At 48.5% G+C, this 23769-nt stretch overlaps 1 protein-coding gene across 2 annotated transcripts in view; it reads left to right on the top strand.

The window, feature by feature from the left end:
• Positions 1-23769, top strand: part of TECPR2 (tectonin beta-propeller repeat containing 2) — a 616143-nt gene that overhangs the window by 106949 nt on the left and 485425 nt on the right. For both annotated transcript variants that reach the window (XM_085626337.1, XM_085626336.1), the window contains exon 4: positions 14741-14869. In XM_085626337.1, coding sequence (XP_085482463.1) covers positions 14741-14869 — 129 coding nt within the window. The remainder of the gene's footprint in view (positions 1-14740; positions 14870-23769) is intronic.

Raw genomic sequence — 23769 nt, 5'->3', positions numbered from 1 at the left:
GCAAGTAAATATCTAATATAAGGTACTTGGGTGTCATGGTACAAACAGTAATTTCATCATTGTAAACATAAACATTGGTTGTTAATCGATTGAGCATCCAGTGCAGTTCAGGCAGGCTCGACCGCAGTCCCCAGGGACGAGGGCCCACCTGAGGCCCCCGGGCCTAGCGCTCGGGGCCAAGCCGCAGTCTCCAGTGGTTCCTCCCAGGGAGGTGCGGGGAGTGTCCACCCTCGTGTACCGGCCCAGGGGCGAACACAGCCCGTAATGAGATCGCTGTCCCACTGTGTCTCGCAGGGATCGTAGCGGAGTCACTGCTCACCCAGCTTGTACCAGCCGAGGCTCCCCCCCCTAAGTTGCATCTCCAGCACAATGTGGTCAGCTCAGACGCAGGTGCAGATTAATCTCTGGTTACAGAGATTATATCCACTGCTGAGTCACCAGAAATTGGCATAATGCACCTTCATATACGGAACGAAATTTTTGTAAAACATGTAATACTGTTCTCCTGTCTTTTTTTTTTTTTTTTTTTTTTTAAATTTGTTTATTGATTATCATCTTATATCACTCATAAACAGTTCATTCATGAGCTTCCGCTCGCATATATTGTCCCTAATACACAGTGCTCCTTACACGATCTTATCATTAACCCATGGTTACAATTGAAAGTGCTCACATCTATTGGAGAACCTTGCGATGGTTCACCCACAATTTTCACCATCGTATTTCCTTAACAAAGCACAATGTGGCAAGGTCAATAATAGGAAGTACATTCGAAATCTCCGGATCATAATAAAGGAAATGAGCACAAAAACATAAAGCCTATAACATGCTACAACCCCTCCTCCCTCCCACCACCCCCCTCCCACAACTCCCCCGGCATGACTTATTAGCTGGAGACGTAACAGTGCATTCGGTTCTCTGCCCATAAGAGAATACCCTACAACTGAAAGGTACACATCAAACTTTCATAACATAGGACAGCTGGTAGTCTAATAGGGGCAGCATCTATTCTCCAAGACCGTTCTAAACAGATAATGAGGAGGGCAGGTTTTTTGATTCATTAAGCACCGAATCTACATCAGTATCAGAGTCTGTGGGTTTCAGGAGTACCGTTAAGGCTCCCCAGGCACGGGCAGAGTCCATTGCGCTGTCGCTATGAGCTCGGTTAGCCGTTTTCAGTCGAAGAACCGCCTCTCAATCTGCCCACCGAATAAATTCAGCCTTCCACCTCTGCAATCTCGGCCCTCGCTGTGCCTTCCACTTAGCAGTAATTTCCCTTTTGGCCAGGACCAGCCCTAGGTCTATAAATTTACTAGTTATTTTTGTCTTCGAGGTATGGGGAAACCAGTGTAATAAACATGGACGTATACCAAATTCAATCTCCCTTTCCGTGACATCACAAAGCAGCGTCCACACTTCTCGCCAATAAGTCCCGATCCGAGGGCAGTCCCACATCATATGGCAGAAGTCAGCTCCCTCTCTGTTGCAACGGGGGCAAGGTGCCGCGAGTGTTTTAAAATAACGTTTAATTTTGACTGGAGTGAGATAAGCCCTGTGCAAAATAAAAATTTAATCTGTTGGAATCGGGCGTTCCTGGAGCATTTCCAGGGACACTCAAGCAATTCAGCCCATATTTTGTCAGGAATTTCCCCTTCAATGTCCTCCTCCCAGTGCTGCTTCAACCTTAGAAGGGGAACCAGCTTTTCGCAGGTCATCCGTCGATATAAACAAGTGACAGCTTTAATGGTTCCGGCCGCCAGCACCACATATTGGCAAGCAATTGATGTCTTAGGTTCAGACAGCCCTCCTTTCCATCGTCGCTGAATAGCCGACACTAAGGCCGCATGCAGCAGATAATCCCCGCGAGGGAGATAAAAACACTCACGGATGGCCTCATAAGGCAACAGAACAAATCTCCCACAGCTGTCAATCCCGAATCGCGCCATCCCGTAAGCGCCGACCAGTTGCCCCCATGAGGCAACTGCTGGCACATTAACAACGGGATCTCTGGAGCATACGGGCAGGCGATCCGCGCTCTCTGTTGACTCCTATTCCAGCACAATCGAAAAGTCTGCACGTCACCAGGGACCAGGGAGACCCCCGAGGTGGAGCGGCTGTTGTAAAATAATCCTAGAGAGCACGTAGGCAGGAATCCGCCCCCCGCAGCATCTCCCACTCCCCGAAACTCTCGAGCCACCGCCTGAGTCAACCATTGCAGCTGGGCCGCCAAATAATAGGACTCCAAGTCCGGAACTGCTAGGCCTCCCTCCCCGCGCGGTTGCATCAAAGTATGCAAAGCTACCCGACGTCTGCCATCAAGCCAGAGAAACCCCGTTATCATCTGTTGGAGCCTCTTAAAAGTCGATGCAGGGATCCAAACAGGAAGCGTCCGAAAATAATATAGCAGCCTGGGGAGTGCCACCATCTTGAGGAGCGCCACTCGCCCTATTAGGGACAGCGGCAACGACTGCCAAAAGTCCATACTGCCTTGAAGACCTCGTATAGCTCTGCCAATATTACCCTCCACCAGATCTTTCCGTTCATGGTAGATACGTGTCCCCAGATATGTTATACAGGTATATTCCCATTCTACCTCCTCCGTATATCGAGGACCCTCAACTGTCTTGGAGGTGTGGAACAGGCACGATTTCAACCAATTCACTTTCAGACCTGCCATTTCTTCGATATGTCGAAGTAGGCGCTTAGCTCCCAGCAAATCCCCCCGGGTGTCGGCTAGGAACAGGAGGAGGTCGTCCGCGTAAAGCGCTATATAATGGGTATCGTCGTGCACCTGGAGTCCCCCAAACCATCTCCCCGTTCGGGCCTGGGCCGCCAGCGGCTCTATGGCCAATGCAAACAACAGCGGGGATAGAGGACACCCCTGGCGAGTCCCCCCTACACACAGCACAGGGAGGCGATATCAGGCCTCCTGACTTAGTTCTAGCCGTGGAATCCCTATATAGCAAAGCCGTCCAAGCCACAAATCGCTCCCCCAATCCAAAGGCACGCAGTACCTGGAATAAATAAGGCCACTCCAGACTGTCAAAGGCCTTTTCGATATCAACCGAGAATATGGCAGCAGTATGCGGTGAGTACGTATCGGCCTCCAAAACACGGAGCAGGCGACGAACATTGCTCACTGTATTTCGTTTGGGTATAAACCCCGCCTGATCCACATGCATTAGGCGGGCCATATACGGCAGGAGGAGAGCGGCTAGTATCCGACTTAAGATCTTGGTAAGCATGGATAGTGGACGGTAGGCAGTCCTGTCAGAGGGAGGCTTCCCAGGCTTCAACAGTGGTATGATAAGCGCCTCATGCGTCGTGGCAGGAAGCCGGCCCACCCTCTGCGAATCATTGTAGAGGGCCACTAACCTAGGGGCCAACAACTCGACATAAGATGCATAAAATTCTATCGGCAAACCATCCACCCCTGGAGTCTTCTTCCGCACCATATGTTTGATTGCACCTCTTACTTCCCCCCAGTGCGACGTCTTGACCCAACAAATCTGCTTCCGCTTTGACAAGGGCCGGCAATTCCGCCTCAGCTAAGAACCCCCCCAGACGATCCTCATCCAAGGAGACTCTACTGGAGTAAAGCCCCTCATAGTAGGCAGAAAAAAGGTGAGTAATGACCTGCTGGGTGTGACACATACCCCCCACTGGATCGCAAATTGCCAATAAAGGGGTCGCCTGTTTCGTGGGACTCGCGAGCGACACGCCAGCAATGCGCCAGATTTGTCGCGCTCTGCGTGGGCACGTAGCAAATACTTCTTGTAATTGTAACTTCGCAACTTCTCAACCCCCACTGCTACTGCCTCCCGGGCCGCCAACATGTCCTCCTGCCCCTCTGGATGTTCTGGGCGAGCCCGCTCCAAGTCGCGCAAGCGCTGGTCCGTGGTGTCTATTTCCTGAAGGAGAACTTTCCGTACCCCAATCGTATGGGTGATGCAGAGACCCCTCACCACCACTTTAAAAGCGTCCCTCTCCACTGTCAGTGAGGAGGCAGTACCTGTGTTCTCCTGAAAGTACTGGGTCATCCCATTTCCTATCACCTCTCGGAAGACCGGGTCCTCCAGTAGTTCAGGATTTAATCGTCATGTCGGGATCGCTGGGCGCTGTGGGACCCAACGAAGCCTCAGCAACAGGGGATTATGATCCGAGATCGTTTTGGTCGGGTATTCACTGTGCTGAACCGCCGTGTGTACATCAGGGGAGCAAAGTATCGCATCTAACCTAACGTGCAACTCATGAAGTGCAGAGAAAAAGGAGTAGTCTCTCACGTGGGTGATGCTCCCTCCAGGTGTCCAACAACCCCCAATTCGACTGCCATGTACCTCGAGCCCTAGTGATCTTAGTAATTGGTGCTGTCGGAAGCGAGGGGTGGAACCTGTCAAGCTCGACATCTGTTATGGAATTAAAGGCTCCCCCAGCATGATTGGGCCAGACAAGTAGGACGCCTGTTTCCGGGACAATAAAGTAAAAAAGGCCTGCTGCTCAGTGTTCGGAGCATAAATACTGCCCAGTGTAATGTCCCTCCCATCAAGTCTACCCTGTACTAGTACATAACGCCCTTCTGGATCAACAATGTGCTGTACCGGTTGAAAGGGGACCCCAGCTCTAATCCACACCAAGACTCCTCGCGCAAATGCAGAATACGAGGTATGATAAACCTGACCCCTCCATCTGCGCTGCAGTGCAAGACCCTCTGAGCCCGTGATATGTGTTTCCTGAAGGAACGCTACCTGTATCCCCCTCCGCACCAGGTATGTATGGATCTTATGCCGACGGCTCATGGTGTGCAAGCCCCTAACGTTCCATGTTATGCACTTTAAATGGTTCAGTGACCCCATGGTATATGATATGTTCAGCGCCCCATCAATAAAGCACAATCGTCATGCCAGAGACCCTGTTGAACATTCCCCAACTCCCAAGCCCCCCTCCCAAGCACAGTTACCTTAAAACTAGTGCCCATCCAAACAAGAAAACAAAATTAACAACTAAGCAAAGTCTTCCGACTACTTCAGAGGCTGGGGTGAACGCAGCTGTCCCGGGAGCAGCTCTGCAACCAACCAGGTGACTCCAACCGCATATAAACAGGCTACCTTCCCAAAGACTGCTCTCCCAGCGCACAATCAATTCCTTTCAGCCAGGCACCAAAAGTTCCCCAACCTCCCCACAATAGAGTCATATTATATCATCCACACTTTGGGGCGTTACCACCGGGAGTCTCACACTACTAGTAGTAGAATTGTCTGAGTCACTATCCGCAGATTCCTCGGCAGAGCCCCCCCACCCGCCGGCGGAGATGGACTGGCGGAACCCGACACAGATTCCACCGCCCTTAGAGCGGCTGCCCGCTCCAGCTCAGCCTGCACCGTGGAGGGCCTCGTCCGGGCTCCCCGCCGTAGCCGCCGCGACCCACCCCGGGGCGCGGATCTCTCATGCCTGGTCGTGGCTGTCAAACCACTTTTGTACTTCTCCAGCCAGTCCCAGGCCTCCGCAGGAGAGTCACAAAAATGGGATGTATTATCGGCAGCAATTCGTAGCCGCGCTGGAAACAAGAGGGAATACTGCAAGTTCTCCTTCCTCAACGCCTTTTTGACCTCCAAGTAAGAAGCTCGCCTCCGCTGGACCTCTAGGGTATAATCTGGAAACAGTGTGACTCTGCTGTTATCCACAGTGAAGGGGCCCGCCGTTCTCGCCCTTTGAAGCAGTAGATCCTGGTCACGATAACGTAGGAGGCGAGCAATCACAGGCCTCGGTGGTCTGCCCGGCCCGAGTGGCCTAGCCGGGACCCTATGGGCTCGCTCCAAAGTGTAGAAGACAGACAGGCCCTCTGGGGCCACCACAGTTTTAAGCCAGGTCTCTAAGTACGCCACCGTGTCAGCCCCCTTCACTCCTTCCGGCAGCCCAACCACGCGGATGTTGTTCCTTCGATTTCTGCCTTCCGCATCGTCAGCTCTGCGTTCGAGGGAGTTCACCCTCTCCGTGAGAGCATGCAGCTGGTGGGCCGTATCTTTGTGGGCCGGGAGCAATTCCGCTATGCTGGTTTCGGCATCCTTGACCATCCCCGCCAGCTTCTTATGTTCATCGCGAAGGAGCCCCAGCCCAACCGCCGCCGTACTAATGTCCTGGTGGAGGGTGGCTTTAGTGTCTGTTATGGCTGCTAGGATTTCTTTAAGCTGCCGTTGGATAGGGTCCCCAGTGGCCATCTGCGACAAGTCAGTCGCTCCGTCCTCAAGGTCCAGGCCCGTACCAGCGTTCCTGGCTTTAGGCTTGCCCATGGCAGTGAACCATGCTCAATCAAAGGCGCCCCCAGACTTCAGGCTGAAAGTCCCTGGGCCGGAAAGACCCTGCTACCCCCCTCTCCGCTCAACACTCACCGTCAGCAATGAGGCTCCAGCGACAAGTGTCCACAGGCTCCCTCACGTCTTCCCAGCCTGCGCGCCGCACCTTCCGATCTCAGAGGAGGCAGCCTCACACTGTCCGCAGTCCACAGCCAGGCCGCACAGGGCTTCGTCCCGCATCCAGGCCCAGTAAAGCGCAATTACACATGAAGCGCTAAATCAGGGCAATTTCGGCACCAGCACCTCTGTATCCCTCAGATCCGCAGCCCTAGTGAAATGCACACCAGTCTGTGGGGGCCCCGCCGCCAGACCCAGGCACCAGCGGTAGTCATCCAAAGCCCATGAAGGCCCAAAATGGCGGTATTCTCGCGTGGGCCCCAGCAGGCACCGGCTCACGGTCACCAGCCCACCCGCAGTGTGATCAGCCTGCACCCACCACCAGGATAGCGCTTGATCATCGATCAGTTAGCCCTGCGTTCAGACCATCCGGCTCACCAGTTGCGTCGCGCCTCACCTCCAGCAACACCTGCACAGGGCCGATGGTCCCAACGCTCCTCCACGATGCACCCACCTTCACTGGGCAGTCACCAGCATGCGTATGTTGTCAGCATGAGCGCGGTAATGAACTCAGGGAGGGTCTGTCGCTCCTCCGCCAGGCAGGCCGCCCCAGCGTCTCCTCCGCTGCACCTCTGGCCCAGCAGACAGCCTGTGACCGGGGAGCCACGTAATCGGGCAGCCGTCCCCGCGCTCCACAATAGGTCGCTGCCAGAGCCCCTCGCGCCCGGGGAACCAAAGACTGCCACCTCTTCCTCCACAGCACAGCGTCCACAGGGAGGATCGCCCGAGCGCCGCCAGGGATCTGCGCTGACCTCCGACAGGCAGTCAGGTGTGGCACCGCAGCCTCAGTCAGCTCTCATTGCAGGATTAGTGGTAGTCATCCAAAGCCCATGAAGGTCCAAAATGGCGGTATTCCCGCGTGGGCCCCAGCAGGCACCGGCTCTCGGTCACCAGCCCTCCCGCGGTGTGATCAGCCAGCACCCACCACCAGGATAGCGCTTGATCGTCGATCAGGTAGCACTGTGTTCAGGCCATCCGGCTCACCAGTTGCGTCGCGCCGACCCTCCAGCAACACCTGCACAGGGCCGATGGTCCCAACGCTCCTCCACGATGCACCCACCTTCACTGGGCAGTCACCAGCATGCGTATGTTGTCAGCATGCGCGTGGTAATGAACTCAGGGAGGGTCCGCCGCTCCTCCGCCAGACAGGCCGCCCCAGCGTCTCCTCCACTGCACCTCTGGCTCAGTAGACAGCCTGCGACCGGGGAGCCGCGTAATCGGGCAGCCGTTCCCGCACTCCACAATAGGTCGCCGCCAGAGCCTCTCACGCCCGGGGAACCGTAGACTGCCGCCTCTGCCTCCACAGGGAGGATCGCCCGAGCGCCGCCAGGGATCAGCGCTAACCTCCGACAGGCAGTCAGGTGTGGCGCCGCAGCCCCAGTCAGCTCTCATTACAGGATTAGTGTGTGGTCGGTGTGGAGCTCCTCGCTCGTGCGTCCGCCATGAGCCCCAGGCAAACCACGCCCCTCATACTGTTCTCCTGTCTCAAAAAGGACTGAAGGGGGCTGACGTGCCTGGACGGATCTTCAGAAAGAGACCAAGCCTGAAACTAGTATTGAAACATTAAAAGCCTCTGGACTGGGGTAATAATGAGGGGATGGACTTCGCACAGGAGGAGGAGAAGGAACATTGAGAAACGGATAGGGTGAGGGGTGGGTGTGGTGTAAGAGCAAAGGTTGTAACTGGAAATGCCCGTCTTATGTTGTATTTATGCTTTAAAACTCAAAATTATTCAGATGTTAAGGGACCAATCAAGTCCTTTGAATAGTCCAGACAGGATTATAGTGCAAATGAATGGGAGATATTTAGATATTTACGGACCTGGCACAGTGGGCGCAACCCCTCGATTAACCCAGGTGCTATTGGGATTTGTTGACATTTGAGAAATTGTTACAGACTGTATTTGACGAGAAACACCTGAACTCTAACTTTATTAGTAGACAGAAAGGCTTGTAAGTGGCGTTTTTCTGCTGGTTTGGGATGAAGAACTGGGGATGTGCTTTCATGAACTTCAATGGAGAGGGCTACTGGAGAATGCCCATAAAGTGGATTACACGTTCTCAGGGGAGGAAGTAGGTGACCAAATATTACTGAGGTGGAATTTCCCTTTTGTGTGTCTGTGTGCTATTGACCAAAGTAGGCCACAAGTTTGATTACAAAGGGATATTAATATATCTTGTGTGGGTATTGAGAAAGTTCTGAGAACCACTAGAGCAATATGAGCAGTTATAACTCTTGAGACACCTTCTGCTCAGAAGGTGCAATATTGAGTTGAATTACCTTAATAACCATGTATTACTGTGATGCATTCAAAGGCCAAACAGGTTCTTCTGGCGAACTGGGGGATGCCAAGAGTTCCAACCATGCAAGGATGGTATAATAGTATACCTTGGTCATGGAAAAAAAACGGGGTGATTTTTAAGGAATGGGGTGTACCTTTAGGAGGCTATGGTGCTTCCTTCAGGAACATGCAGAAGGACATTAGGAGCACTGAAGATTTTACCCATTGGAAGGCTCTCTTATTGACGCTTGTAAGATGTTTGTATGGCTATATGTACCAGAAGGAATACTGTGCTGGCACTAGATGAGGCTGTTGTAGGCTCGAGCCTGTTTTACTCATTGTGAGACTCTGATCCCAGCAAGGAGCTGAGGGGTGGGGTCTGGGACAAGGGCAATGGATAGTGTTTAGTTTTGCTTTATCATCATTGTTTTATATTTGGAAGAACATCAATAAAAATATATTGAATCATATTACCTTGTCCTTTTCTTATCACTAGAGTTACTTGTACGTCCTACATCTAAACACAACAAACATAACCACATGTCAGTATTTGAATGGTGCTCAGATAAACGTACAAAGTATCTAAATACTTAACCACAATCTCAAATGCCTGCTGTATTGCTGTTGTGAGTTGTGTCGTACACCTCCTAAAGATCAACCATCAAAATTGCTTAAGATAGCACCTTAGCACAATAATTTATGACCTATCAAAATTCGCCCTGTCTGCTTGAAGCAACTCCAAATGGTGTGGTGGTACTCCTCACCGTCACTTGCAAAGAGCATTACCTATCCTTCTCTTGCAATTCCCCCCTTAAAGCTTGTACTTTCTTCAAAGAAGAGTGCCTTTGCTACAGGCATTTTACCTCCAGCCACCTTTATACTCTGCATCGGGAGCATATTGGTTTGCTAACCATTTACAAAAGCAGGAATCCCAGTCAGTCAAAATGATCAATAATTGGTTAATTAAAACCATAAAAGATACATACAATGCAATACAAAATGTATATATGATATGAGGTTAAAAGCCAAACTAGCAGCTAAAAAAACATGCAGTACATCAAAAGCAAAATTCATATCACTAGTTAAAAAAAACAAAAAAACACAGTAACGGCTAATATACAGTATTTGATGAGAAGTCATTAAGAATATATATAAAAAGGCATAACAATAGCACAGTAGAGTAGATGAACATCATAAAATAAACAAAAATGCATATTATAGACAATATACCAGTCACCCCTTTCTTTTTCTAATCCTGACTGAATTAATTAAAAACCTTGCCGCATTAAGGGTGACATGTTCATTGGGTAGCATTTGTGAGAAATTTACAGCGGGTCTGGTCTGAGTAAATTGCTTCCCTCTTAACAGTGGAAGAATGAATTGCCTGCTGGGAACGCAATAAAATTGACAAAACAGCACAAAATGTAAAGTGTCCTGGTCCGAAAAGTTATTGTAGCAACATGGAGTTAAATTGTAAACTTTATTCCAGCCTACAAGATCTGCTAGAAGCCAATGCAGTTGGTTCAATTTAAAACGAGTCCGCAAAAAGCGATGTTGGGGGATTTGTGACGAATGTGAAATTGGGTTTTGTAAACCCATAAATAGAAATTATAACATATGCATTGACCGAGAGCTTAACTAGTTCCCTGCACTCCCTAGAAGCCTCTGGCACAATTTTTCTTTTTTTACCCAGGTCAAGTCACTACTTCTTTTGCTCTCAGGGTGGTCATATAATTCTGGGTGACCCAATTCCCAACAGGTAAATCTGATATAGTTCAACCATGAGGAGAGTTTAGCTTCATCCAAAAGCATGCAATCCCCAGAATTACTCTATTTAGCTCCCATTGAGGGTAATTCAGATTGAAATCCATTTTATCACATGACTTATTAACAGCAGATCGGCGATATAACCCACAACTAACACCTCAAAAGAAGCTCTGAATTGAGACACTGACAAAAGGTGTCTAAGGAATATATTCTCGATGGCTTGGAGATCAGATTTTTATAGCCCCAGATATCACACCCATGTGAGACCAGAAAGATACATTTCAATTGGTAAATTTGGATAAGACCATTAATGTTGCCCAGCCATTCGCCGTGTATGTCCTTTGCATCTGAAGCTTCACCTATTAATTTGCAACACCCCTGCTTTAATTCAGGCGCAGAATGTCTTCAAATGACAATATAATGTGAGCGAGAACAATGAATATGACGGCGCGTTTCTCACCTAGAGTTTCTTTTCATATGCATCACAGCAGTGGACTCATTCATGCCTTATGGTTGGAACAACAGTGTAAAGTATCTCTCAAAATAAGAAACATGATGTGTAAAAGGACTATCAGTATACACAAATAATTCTTGTCAGTTGTTGGTGGGATCCAAGGTGCTTCAATTTCGATTTATTTTCGGGCACAAAAAAAAGACGCGCTTCGAGCTAAACAGCTCTTGGTCACATGACCTTAACCTTGAATACACATTTTTAGGTCTCGCTGGCGTTGCAGCGCGAAGCGCTGCCGCCAACGAGACTATTGTTGCTGTGTTTACTCCCAAGGGAGACCGACCTGGGCACCAGCCGATTCTGGTCTGGGCACGAGCCGATTCTGGTCTGGGCACGAGCCGATTCTGGTCTGTGAACGCGCTTCACAGTGGAACAGCTTGTGCGCGTTAATTCCAGTTGAGTGCTCGTCTCCGGAAGACGTGCTGCGCATTAATTATAGTTGAGTGCTCCAGCAGCCTGGGGCGCCTGTCGACATGCTTTGCTAATGATTACTGTGGGGTCTCATGCTGTGATAATTCCCACTTTCTGTGTTGTGATCGGGAGCAGGCGTATTACTGGCGCCACCGCCATGCCTTCATTAGTCATAAAAGCTGCATGGCAAGCGATAATTAGGGCGGCATGTTTTAGGACATTTTTAGCAATTACTTTGTTTACTTAGTGCTATTAGTGATATCTTTCGTGCATCCAGTGATCTATTTAAACGTGCAGCACTGAACATTTTCAAAGAAGGCGAATCAGCGACACTCATTGGAGACACGACCTATTTGAAGACGCTTGTTTTACTGGGGTAAATTCTGTGAACTGTTTAGTTTGTTTACTTCATTATAGTATAACTGGCAGGGTTGGCTAAATTATGCGAGAAAAGGAAAAATATGCAGGAGATGATGGTATGAGGCAAGTGTGGCAAATGTATAATTATGCGTACACCATATAAAAGCAAGTTGCAAAATGTCCGGTGTTGGGCGGATGGGTTCACTGTGCTGTTCCGTCGCCTGTAGGTGTGGTTATGAGTGCATGTGACTAGCTGGCGACATGTCCTTGTACTGTTACTTGCCTTTGCACTTGTGTTTTTTTTGCATATATATATATATATAGTACGAACTCGACCCGAAGTTTATTGGAGCGCTTTACACGAGCACCGTATTTACATTACACATTCAGGCACGGGGAGATTAAGTGATTTGCCCAGAATCACAGGATGTTGAGGCGACCTCGGGGCTCAAACTCTGGTTTCCAGCACCAAAGTCGGCAGTTTAGCCGACGGACCACATCCTCGCCCTTGCCCTACTGATTTTCAGGGATGGCTGCTCTGTCTTCACAAGGGTCGGGCGAACTATGACTCCACTGCCTGACCTGGAACAGATCTGTTAGGTGTTTTGTATTTATTTTTTAGTTTTTTTTATTTAGCGCAAACTCAATCCGTAGGTATTGGAGCACTTTACATGTATACCACATCCATTATAGAAGGACACATTTATGTTTGTTAGGTACGTGGATATTAAGTTATTCATAACTGGCGGAGCCAAGGCTGGTCTCTCTACCTCTGTGACTCCGGTTGCTGCTCGCGCCTCGTGTATAGCTGGTTTTCCTAGTTATCTGGCGAATACAAAAGCGGGCTTTGCTGTGTTTCTGTTTAAAGGCTACACATAAGGGGCTCAACTGATCGAATTGTGACCAGCTGTCCAACACAATACCGGCAGAAGGGCTCAGTGAGACGTACACTTGTAAGGGACAGAGGTTACACTCCCGGCAAGTCTGCCTTAGCCTTCATTCTTCCGAGGTGGATCAATTGAATACCATTGATTGGGTAGTAGTTATATCTGTTAACCAAGCGTAGAAATGAAGCAAATTTAAAACGGAGGGCTATTTGAAAAGTATAATTTTTTTCCAATGTGCCAGATGAATTTGTCTTTATGTTCTTGGGACTTATAAGAATCTTGTAGTGTGTACATCAGGTGGGTCATGTGTCTTTGGAAAACTAGCACCTTTTTGTGATATTGTAGTTGCATGATAGTTTCACATTATAATAGTGGGGGCTCGGATGTCAAACCTCCTTTCCGGGTGTTGGTCCTTGCCAGCAGTCATCACCTACTGCCAAAGACCTGCTTTTTAAAATGTATATCACCTGTCCACCTCCTTCCCCTTCCGGTACCCCCCTCACTAGTGCCCTCTCTCCCTTTCGTTTTCACCCTTCCAGCCTCTCTTCCCCCGTTCTCTCTCGGTCCGCCATTTCTCTCTCCCTACCCCCATTTCTCTCTCCCTGTGCCCCCTTTCTCTCTCTCCCTGTACCCACCTTACTCTCCATCCCATTTTCCCGTGACCCATAGCTTTGGCTGCAGGTGAGTTGGCACAACTCCTGTGAGAGAAGTGTCTCTAGATTAGGTGGCACGTGCCCCTGCTGTGGGACCATGGTCAGGCGTTTGTCTGTTACACAGAAAACCACGTCTCCGTTAAACTGCAGTTTGAGAGTATTTTTGGTTATTGTGTTTATTTACTGTACCAAATGAATCCTGGTGGAACCGGGAATCTTATGCCAGAGCATCCCAGGAATCCAAAAAGTAAAACTGAAAAAACACATTTTGGAGAAAAATCATGTGATGTTGCAGAAATCGCTTCATCTCTTACTGGTGTTTAATGCAGGTTCGTTTACAAACCCCAGCCATCATATAAGGTCTCTGGAATGCCTTAGACCTGGCAGAGTCTCTTGATGCCCATGAGCAACAGTAAAGAGCATGTTCACCGCTGAAGAGAGTGACCACTTCACCATTCATCCCTTTGTGCCTGCAAACCGAGCTGAATACTTCACCTTTCACCACTTTGCATCTGCAAACAGAGCTGACCACTTCACCAGCTGAACAACATTTGCACAAGCGTCGCTGACACCCCGTACTACCGATTTTCTTTTTTTTTTTATTGCATATGATGCCCCAATCACTTCAAGTACATTTGTTGTGATCGGTAGACCCTGTACCCTGCTATACATTCCATCGTAAATTTTTAGATCCTGTTTTTTGTATTTTTATTCATCCATTCACACTCCTTTACGTTAAAATAGCCATAGCTTTACTGTACAGTTGCTAGAATAGCTTATAATATGGTATAGTGTGTAATTTTTAAATAATCACTCCACTGCAAACAAAAACATTGATAAAAAACACTGCCATTTACAATGCCAGTAGCTCCAACTTCAACAAATGCGAGACCTATTGCATTGCAAATGCTTGTTTATAACTGCAGGTAGCGTCCCACATGACGCAGACATAGAAAAAAGACTGTGTGCATACCCAATACACCAATTCCCAAAGTTTTAGACATTTACACAAAATAAATGAAAATTAAATACATAATATCAGATCTCAATTGTTTTGCAAGACCAATGCATTTTTGGCTTAATTTACGTAATTTTGCTCGTTTTCTTAATCAGGCTTTGTGGATATCTAAACAACCCCTATTCTAGATATATTCGGTTGAAAATATATATATAGCACTGAGTATTCTATAATTACAGGAGTTAGTGTTGTGATGAAACCTATACCTCAGCTGAATATTGCAATTTTCTTAAATATTGCGATACATGGTCAAACACGTTTGCAAAATATAGCATTACGGTTTTCAAAGAAACAGACTGATATCTGTCAAGTATGTATTGTTCTCATTTCCCTTGTGCCTGCTTTGTAGTGTCAGCAATTCATAATATTTCTTTTGCCTTACTAGGGAAAAACTGAATCGATAACTATTGCAAAACTTTTGAGCTGCTTCGATGACCTTGTTGCCGTTGGTACAGCTTCTGGACGGGTTGCCATTTTTCAACTGGTCTCCTCGTTGCCTGGAAGAAATAAACAGGTACATCATTATCATTTTCTTCCTAATGGTTCGCCTTTCCTGTACTTTCTCTACCAGCAGAGTAACACCTTGCAGTATGTGAATTTATGATTTCCCATGTCCACTTGGTCCAGCTTCTAGATGAAGACATGTTAGAAGGAAGAAAATGTGATTCAAAAGAAGTGAGGAAGAGAGGAGTCTGGGTTGAACTTGCTCATCAGGAAGCAAAGCTGCTCTTCTATAAGAGCAAGGAATTCTTCTGCACCATTTGTCAAAAAATGAAATACATTGCATTTCTTTAGGTATCATCCACCAAGGTGTAGCAAACATGGAGAGTATGGAAGAGAACAAAGGCACCTACAAAAGCGTTGATAGTTTGCAGCCCCTGTGTGAAAAAAGATAATTTATTTTCACTTACAGGCCCAAAATGTTACCAGTTGTTATACACCTTTCTCTGCACTGCTAGATTTGCATAGCTTACATCTCATTACTTTTGTTTTTGGTGTTTGAGCTAGGAGGCTCAGGTTATTCTTTTCCATGACTTGTGTTTTCATTGAATTCTGTTTGGTTGTTTTTAGCAGCAACAAGCTGCAGAGAGAATTCAGAATGTTTTGTGGAAAAGAAACGTTGTAATAGTGAAGCAGCTGTGGTTCTATGCTGGTCCTTAAGTGTTTTTTTTCTGAAGTATACAAAAAAGTTATTGATGGAATGCTTGAATGCAAATCAGTCTTGACCCTGCTCTAAGAGGAGCAGTCCAGCCCAGACTGTCAGGCCAGGTCCTCTCTGAACCAGAGCACAAGCAATCCAAGACCAGTTTCACCCTCATAGGGGCTCATCATTCAGGTGCAACTTGGTTCCGGTGGCACTGTGAGCACGGGGGCATACCTGTTGCACTTAGGGTGTTGCACTAAAGCATACAAAAACGTGATAGATAGAATGCTTGAATTAATCTCAACCATTGTTAATTACTTTGGGCTACATTCCAGTCCACCATTATTTTGCACACCATGCCACCTCAGTTCGGACCCAGCCATATGTAAATAGTAACAGTGCAGCCTTTGCTCACTGTGCCATAGGATTCCAGCTACACTATACTGACGAGTCCCAAGCAGGGCGAAACTGGTTTGGGGTTGCTTGTGGTCCCTTATGGAGGGGACCTCGCCTAGACAGGGCAGGTAAGCTGCTCGCATTGCTTATTAGGCAAGAGCATCCGCATCATCCCATACACTCAATTAGGGATGAGCTCGGACAGATGAGATACACACAGCGCAGCATTCAAAAGGCCGTGACCAAGCATTACACCACATCCAGCATGCACAGTGACTCTCACCAAATAGGTTAGTTCCTAGACTCAATACAACTGCCCACCCAGTCCATTGACCAATTTCTGAGGAGGAGATCAGAGAAGCGCTTGTGTCCCTCGCATCAGGAAATACACCAGGCCCAGATAAGTTCCCTGCAGAGTTTTTCAAGGCTTACGATGAGACCCTGGTACCCCGTTTACATGCGCTCTACACAGCGGTTCTCGACAGCGTAGCCCTCCCTCTCTTGCACAGCTAATGTTGTCTCCCTGTTGAAGCCAGGCAAGGATCCCACAGCCCTGGGGTCTTACAGACCTCTAGCGATCCTAAACACTGATTATAAAATCCTGGCGAGAGCTCTCCCTAACCGGCTTGCTCACGACGTATCCTCATTGGTGCATGTGGACAAGAATGGTTTCGTCCCAGCCCAGGACACCGCACTTAACCTTCGTCACTACTTCAGGGTGGCTGAATACACCCCCCTGAACTGGCCACGCTCGGGATGCCTTGTTCTTGACCTTGAGAGAGCATTTGATTCTCTGGAGTGGGACTATCTTTTTGCAGTGATGCCAAGGTTTGGCATCGGCCCCTATTTCCTCTGCATTGTTCAGCTATTATATAAACACCCAACAATCCGCGTAAAAACTGGGCTCTACACATTGGACTCTATCCGGGTGGGCCGTGGGACTCGTCCGGGCTGCCCACTCCTCTTCTCCCTGGCGGTGGAGCCCCTAGCGGCATTCATGCCTGGGTAGACATGGGTATTCCCCTGGCCGACAGCACGCATACAATCTCATTATATGCTGACGACCTTTTATTATACCCAAGAGACCTTCACGCTATCCCCCACTCATTAAACACAGCACTATCACAATTCGATACAGTATCAGGGCTGAGGATCAATGCAGCAAAGTCCACTCTCTTCCAGTTCTTGTTGTCCACTCCAGATCCGGCGTACTCGCTGTGGGAGGTTCCAGTGTCCTGGTGCATTTGCACATTCCGATACTTGGGTATCCACATATATCGTACCAAAGTCGACCTGTTAGACGGAAACCTCACTAGAGCCACCTCCTCAATTTACTCACAGATGGCATTCTGGAGGACTCTCCCTCTGTCTATCTCGGGTAGAGTGGCCCTTGCGAAGATGGTGGTTCTCCTGTATCTGCTTTACTATTTCGCTACCCTGCCTCTCTACTTTCCCCCCTTTTGTTTTAGCAAACTGGAAGCAAAGGTTAAGGATTTTCTTTGGGGGACATCTAGGCACAGGGTCTCCATCAGGAAGCTATATCTGCCGGCGGGACAGGGTGGATTAGCAGTACCTAATTTTGAGCACTAATATTTAACAGCTCAGTTGCAATGGGTGACCAGATTGGCTAGCTTCACGGCACCTGCAAGATACTGCCACACTGCAACCACCAATGGCACTCCACACATTTTACCCTTGCGCTAAACTCAGAAAAGCAGACTCCTTGCTGCTCTCCATAGCATACAAAAGCTATTGCAGAAGCCTATACGTCACCCGCGTCACCACACCATATGCACCTGCTATACCCCCTACTAGGATCACCAAGGGGTGGGTCATACACCACGGCAGCGGAGTTGTGTAGTTGGGAGGCAGCGGACATTCATGACACGGGGGACCTTTTTAGAGATTGCTCCCTAATCCCCTACACCGATCTAATCTCAGAGGACCCCCGGGGCATTTCCTATTGCACCATGCGCTCATAGCCTCACTCTCAACTAGGTGGGGTAGCTTAACAACAGAAGCCCCCGCACACCACCTATTGCAGTACCTACAAATAATGGGCACAGGGGGACACTTGATACGCTGGTTTGCCTCCTTCCTCCGTCAACATACTGCGATCCCACTGACCCCCTGAAACAGCATTGGGAGGAAGACCTGGGATCAGCCCTATTGGAGAAGGAATGGGTGGCAATACTAGAAAGTCCGACACGTGTTCCTCGCACCCAGCGTTTACGTCAGATTCAATATTTTATCCTCCATCACCCATACCTCTCCCCTGCCCAGAAAAACAAGTACTTCCATCATGATGACTCTGAATGTCCTAGGTGCCGCCTGCTCAGTGCAGATCTCCTACATATGCTCTGGCATTGCCCTGCCCTGGAGGATTACTGGACTGACATAGCTGCCACTTTGTCCTGCCGTACCAAGAGTCAAGTTCCTTTTCATTGGGAGGTGTATGTATTTCATCTCTTTAAGAGGAGCAGGAAACGCAAGGTCACCGCACGATTCATAGACTGGGCCTAGTCACGGCGAAGCACCTCATCACTAAAAGATGGAAAACACCGGCGGCACCCCATGCATTGGCCTGGCGCCGCTTTTTGCTCAATTGGGCCAGGGCAGAGGGTGTGGCCCTGCAGAGGGAGGACCTACTGGGGCTTCGCAAGTTCCCCCTAGCTATAGTTTGGGGGGGCTATTGTGAATTAATTGCAGAAGTTAGTTACACCCGCTGAAGACACACAGAAAGAAGCAGGGGTCTCATCAGCTCTAGGATAACATGCCACTATCACTATTGCAATGCCTCAGTGGGGGCAGTGCCTCACAATCCCTACTCACTCTGGCGGATCTTAGGACCCTCCTGTGCGCTACAAGCAGTTATTCACCTGTTGCACCACTTCAGGGCCTCAGGTCACGGGCGGTTACCCCTTTCTCTCAGTTAAGTTATTTTGTCCTCATTATGTTGTACCCTCTGACCATTGTTCAGAGATGCGCTACATCACATATAGTTTGACGCCACAATACGCAGCGAAATGGCTGTACATCCACTTACTCCTCCTCACAGATGTCATAATGTTGTTGATATCCTTATTACATGATACCGGACACAGTACTCACCCGCTATCACTACTACATCCTCAGCATATGTTTTGCTATTGTATTATTCCTCAGTGTTCGGTGTCGTTGATCTATTGTTGTACTGCACTGTTAAAACTATAAATGACAATAAACAGATTTAAATAAACAAAATGGAGGGGACCTCGCCTGGCAGCTCAGGACATACTGTTCCAATGAGGAGCATAGTCTGTATTGTTTTGCATAAAGCAAGCCTTTGTCTAGTGTGGCATGGTGATCAAGAAACGATGGACTGGAATGTGCCACGAGCGATTGCCAGTGGCTGAGATTAATTCAAACATTCCATCCGTCACCTTGTTGTTACAGTTGACGGTGTAAGTGTGACTGGTATGCCCATGCTTGGGTCCCATGCCCACTGTACCATAAGACTCAAGCTAAACCCTACTGACGAGCCCCGAGCAGAGTGAAACTGGTCTGGGTTTGCTTGTGGTCCCTTCTGAAGGGGGCCTCGCCTGGCAGTTCAGGACAAACTGTTTCTATAAGGAGCAGGGTCGGTACTGATTTGCATAAGGTGGGTATTTGTCTGTAGTGGCATAGTGGATGAAAAAGGATGGACTGGAATGTGGCCCTAGCGATTTCTAGTGGCTGAGATTAATTCAAGCATTCCATCCATCACCTTGTTGTTGCAGTCCTTTGGGGTTGGCTAAGGTTACAGTGTCTAAGTTTATGAGTGTTGGTGTTAGCGGAGTGGCAAGTATTATTTTTTTCCCTGCTCAAAGAGTTTCCTTTCAATCTCTTTGAACTCTTTTGGCATTGCTAAATCAAGGCTTGGAGCAAAGTAGGGCAAAATTCTCATCTACAATACCTCTGTCTTAGGCCTTGGGTAAAATCCATGCTATTTAAAGGGGGTGATGTGGTGCGGGTGTACAAACTTGTACACATTAAGGAAGGCAGATCCAGGTTTGGTCCACCTGTTAAAATCCTAGCGGTAAAAGGAAATAGTATCCGAATTGAAGGTGGACAATGGTACAACGATAAGCTTTTTGTGAGAGTTGGGTGCAAAAGAGGTATTGAGAATGGTGAAATTATTGTACCTGAAAATAATGGTGGTGCAAAGAGTGCTGGTACTCATGTCCAATGATTCTGAGTCCGTGGTGAGGCGCAGCAGTAGAATGAGTTCAATGATCAGTTTGCTTGAAATTTTATTGTTGTTTGTGTCATTGTTAGAAATTGGATTTTTGGCAGGCTAGGGCGTGGGCCAGAGCCAGGTAAAAACACCCACTCTAGTTAGGATAAGGGAGTTGCACGTCTAAAATAACCCCTGCTCACCCCCTTGGTAGCTTGGCACGAGCAGCCTGGCTTATCCTAGAGGCAGTGTGTGAAGCATTTGCACATAACCAACAGTAATACAGTGTACGCACTACAAAAGGACACCACACCAGTTTAGAAAAATAGCCAATATTTTTATATACTTTAAGACCAGACCAATTATGAAAAATAATCCTCAATACTATACTATACTTAAAAATCTGCAGTTATCAAAATAAGTTTCAAACATGGTTCCTTGATGTCGATAGCTCCGTTCGGGGCTATCACGGCGTCGGGAACAACAAATCCAACAGTTCTAGCTGGTCGCGGGGTCGCGGGCCAGCTACGGCGTCGGGAAGACCTGCAAACAGTACCTGTGAGAAATGCAGGGTGTTGAGGCCCTTTAAATCACTCGCGTTGCAGGTTGAGCCCCTCTCTGGTGGAATAAGGAGCGCTGGCGCCGGCAGGCGTCGGGTGCTGCAGTGCCAAGCGCAGCGGTGCGGCGTGCGGTGCCTTCAGGTCGCAGTGCAAGCAGCGGCTCGTTGACGGCGTCAGATGGCGTCATCGGTGAGACCAGGGTCACGGTGCGAGATGAAGGCGGTGCTCCCCACGGTGCTAGCAGGTCACGGTGCAAGCAGCGTCGTCGTCGTTGCTGAAGCGCTGTCATCGGCGGACGAACGGGAGTCGATGGTGCCAGCGTCGGTGTACCAAGGCTGTGGTGTGGGATGAGGGCGGTGCGTTGTGTAACTTATGAGAGGTGCCCCCGAACCATGGTGCAAACAGTGGCGTCGATCTCGGCGGGAAGTGCCGGCGTCTGGAAGGCCAAGGCGTCCTTGTGAAGCAAGGCGGTGCGTAGTGCGGTGTCCACCGGTCGCGGTGCAAGCCGCGGTTCGGTAGCTGCATCAACAGGCGTCGTCAGTGAGACCAGGGTCGCGGCGTTGCTCTCTGCGGTGTCAAAGCTTCGGCGTGAAGCGAGGCGGTGCAGAGTGCGGTGCCCACATGTCACGGTGCAAGCAGCGGCTCGGTGGCGGCGTCAACAGGTGTCGTAGGTGAGACCAGGGTTGCGGTGCAGCGTTGCGGCGGTGCCAAAGGTTCGGCGTGAAGCGAGGCGGTGCGGAGTGCGATGCCCACAGGTCGCGGTGCAAGCAGCGGCTCGGTGGCGGCGTCAGCAGGCGTCGTCGGTGAGACCAGGGTTGCCGTGCTGCGTTGCGGCGGTGCCTTCAGGTCACAGAGTCGGCAGTGGCGTTATAGACGTCGTTGAGTTGGTGTTCTTCAGGTTGCAGCACAAAACACACAGTCCCCAGTGCTGCGGGTCGAAGAACTTGAAGTCTTTGCTGTTCCTGACACTTCGTGAACAGGGAGCAAGCTCTACCTCAAGCCCTTGGAGAGACTCATAAATTAGGTTACAGAAAGTCCAGTCCAGTCCAGGCCTTTCAGTGCCCAAGACAGAAGCAGCCACTGCAGGTCAGCCTAACAAAGCACCCAGCAAAGCAGTCATTCCTTTTCGCAGCTTCTCCGGCTCTTCTTCTTGGCAGTCTTGTTCCAGATGAGTTCTAATGTTCAGGGGTCTGGGCCCCAGTATTTATGTCCAAAAATCCTTTGATCTTTCAGGCAGAGGGTGTCTGTGCCCAGCCAGAACCAGTTTGGCCTTCTCTGGTGTGAATTCCTGGCAGGAGGTGGAGACTGCCTTGTCAGAGACAGGCCAGGCCCTTTAAGGTGTAAGGAAATCGCCTCCCCTTTCCCCATTGCAGCCCAGGTCTATTCAGCCCTTTTCTGACCTACCTAGACCATCTGGAGCCCCTCCTGTCCCCCAGCCTTCTGTCATCCAAAACCCAGACAGGCAATCCACATTCCAGCAGAGGCACATGGGATGACTGAGCAAGAAAATACCTATTTTCTAAAAGTGGTATTTTCAAACACAGAATGTAAAAATCACCCTCACTAAAAGATGCATCTTTAGATTCTGAGTTCAGGCATACTAAATTCTATTTTCTTACCGAATTCCCTGGGGCATGCAAGTTTATAAGATGTTATAAACAAACCTCCCATTCTATCCTATGGGGAACTGGTAGCATTGCAATAGTGAAAAACGAAATGGGCTGTAATTCACTATTAGGACATGCCACACACACCAGGGCATATCCTACCTTTAAACATATATTGCACCCTGCCCACAGGGGTACCTTGGGCCTACCGGAGGGATGTGTGACATGTAAGAAAAGGGAAGGTTAGGGACCGGCCAGTGTGTGCACTGGCCAATTCAACATGGCAGTTACACTGCGCGCAGACTCTGCAATGGCAGGTCTGAGTTACAGTTTTTAGGGCTACTTACGGGGGTGGCACAACCAGTGCTGCAAGCCCCCGAGTAGCATTTGATACACATGCCTTGGCACACGCAGTGCACTTTACTAGGGGCTAACAGGTAAATCAAATATCCAATCATGGAAACACCAATCCATAACACAATTTACACATAGAGCATATGCACTTTAGCACTGATTAGCAGTGGTAAAGTGCCCAGAGTCCTAAAACCAACACAAACAGGTCAGGGAAAAATAGGAGGAAAAGGCAAAACGTTTGGGGATAACCCTGCAAAAATGGCCATTTCCAACAGTCATCTATAGTTCTTTCTCATAAGGTCCTTCATTAGTTGGTATCATTTTATGTATTACTTGATTGGTGATATTTTCAATTCTCGTATGGTTTTCTCGTGTTATTTTTGTAAAAACGAAAAGCCATGTAGTAATCTGTTTAATAGAATGTTGGGGTTGTGTTCTCTACTCTGTGGGAGAATATTGTATGAGGATACAACACTGTTATCCTATGAGGCTCTCCAACAGCGGTTCTCCCTTTCCCGTCTGAGCTTCTTCAGGTATCTCCAACTCTGTCATTTTCTATCGAGCTGGAAAGTTGAGGAGGAAAACTGCTCCCGACATAATTTTCTTGACTATCTTGTGCGAAATCCTCACATGGGCAATATAAAAACAGCCTACAACAAAAGTATTCTTGAGGCAGGGATTGAGGAGAGAGCAGACCTCTTCCAATTTAGGGCTGACAAATGGAGTGGACACCTGGGGGTTGAGGTAATATATAATGAAATTAAGAGTAGTAATACCATCGCACAGAGTCAAGTTCTGCCATTTCAAATTTATACGCCACATCTCTTGTACAAAATTAAGTTAAGACTGGATGGGAAATGGTTTTGGTGCGGGGTTGAAGGGGCGAGGGATACCCATATCTTTGCTGCTTGTACAAGCATTTAGGGTTATTGAGATGATCTACCTTTCATGTGGATATAGTCAGGACTATACGTTGAAAATGTTTGGACACTGACCTTTAATTCCACCTTTTACATTGCACGGATATATTTTTTTTTACCCTCTTTTTCTAAATGTTAATTTTAGAAACTGATAAACGTCGATCTAGATTAAATCGGATCTGGGATCCATTCAGGGTTTGGATTCTTGAGGTCTTGGCTGGTCATGATCTATCACTAT

The sequence above is a fragment of the Triturus cristatus genome, chromosome 9 (assembly GCF_964204655.1).
Source record: "Triturus cristatus chromosome 9, aTriCri1.1, whole genome shotgun sequence".
Lineage (NCBI taxonomy): Eukaryota > Metazoa > Chordata > Amphibia > Caudata > Salamandridae > Triturus > Triturus cristatus.
Note: the sequence above shows the minus strand (reverse complement) of the source record. Positions and strands in the feature narration are given on the sequence as shown.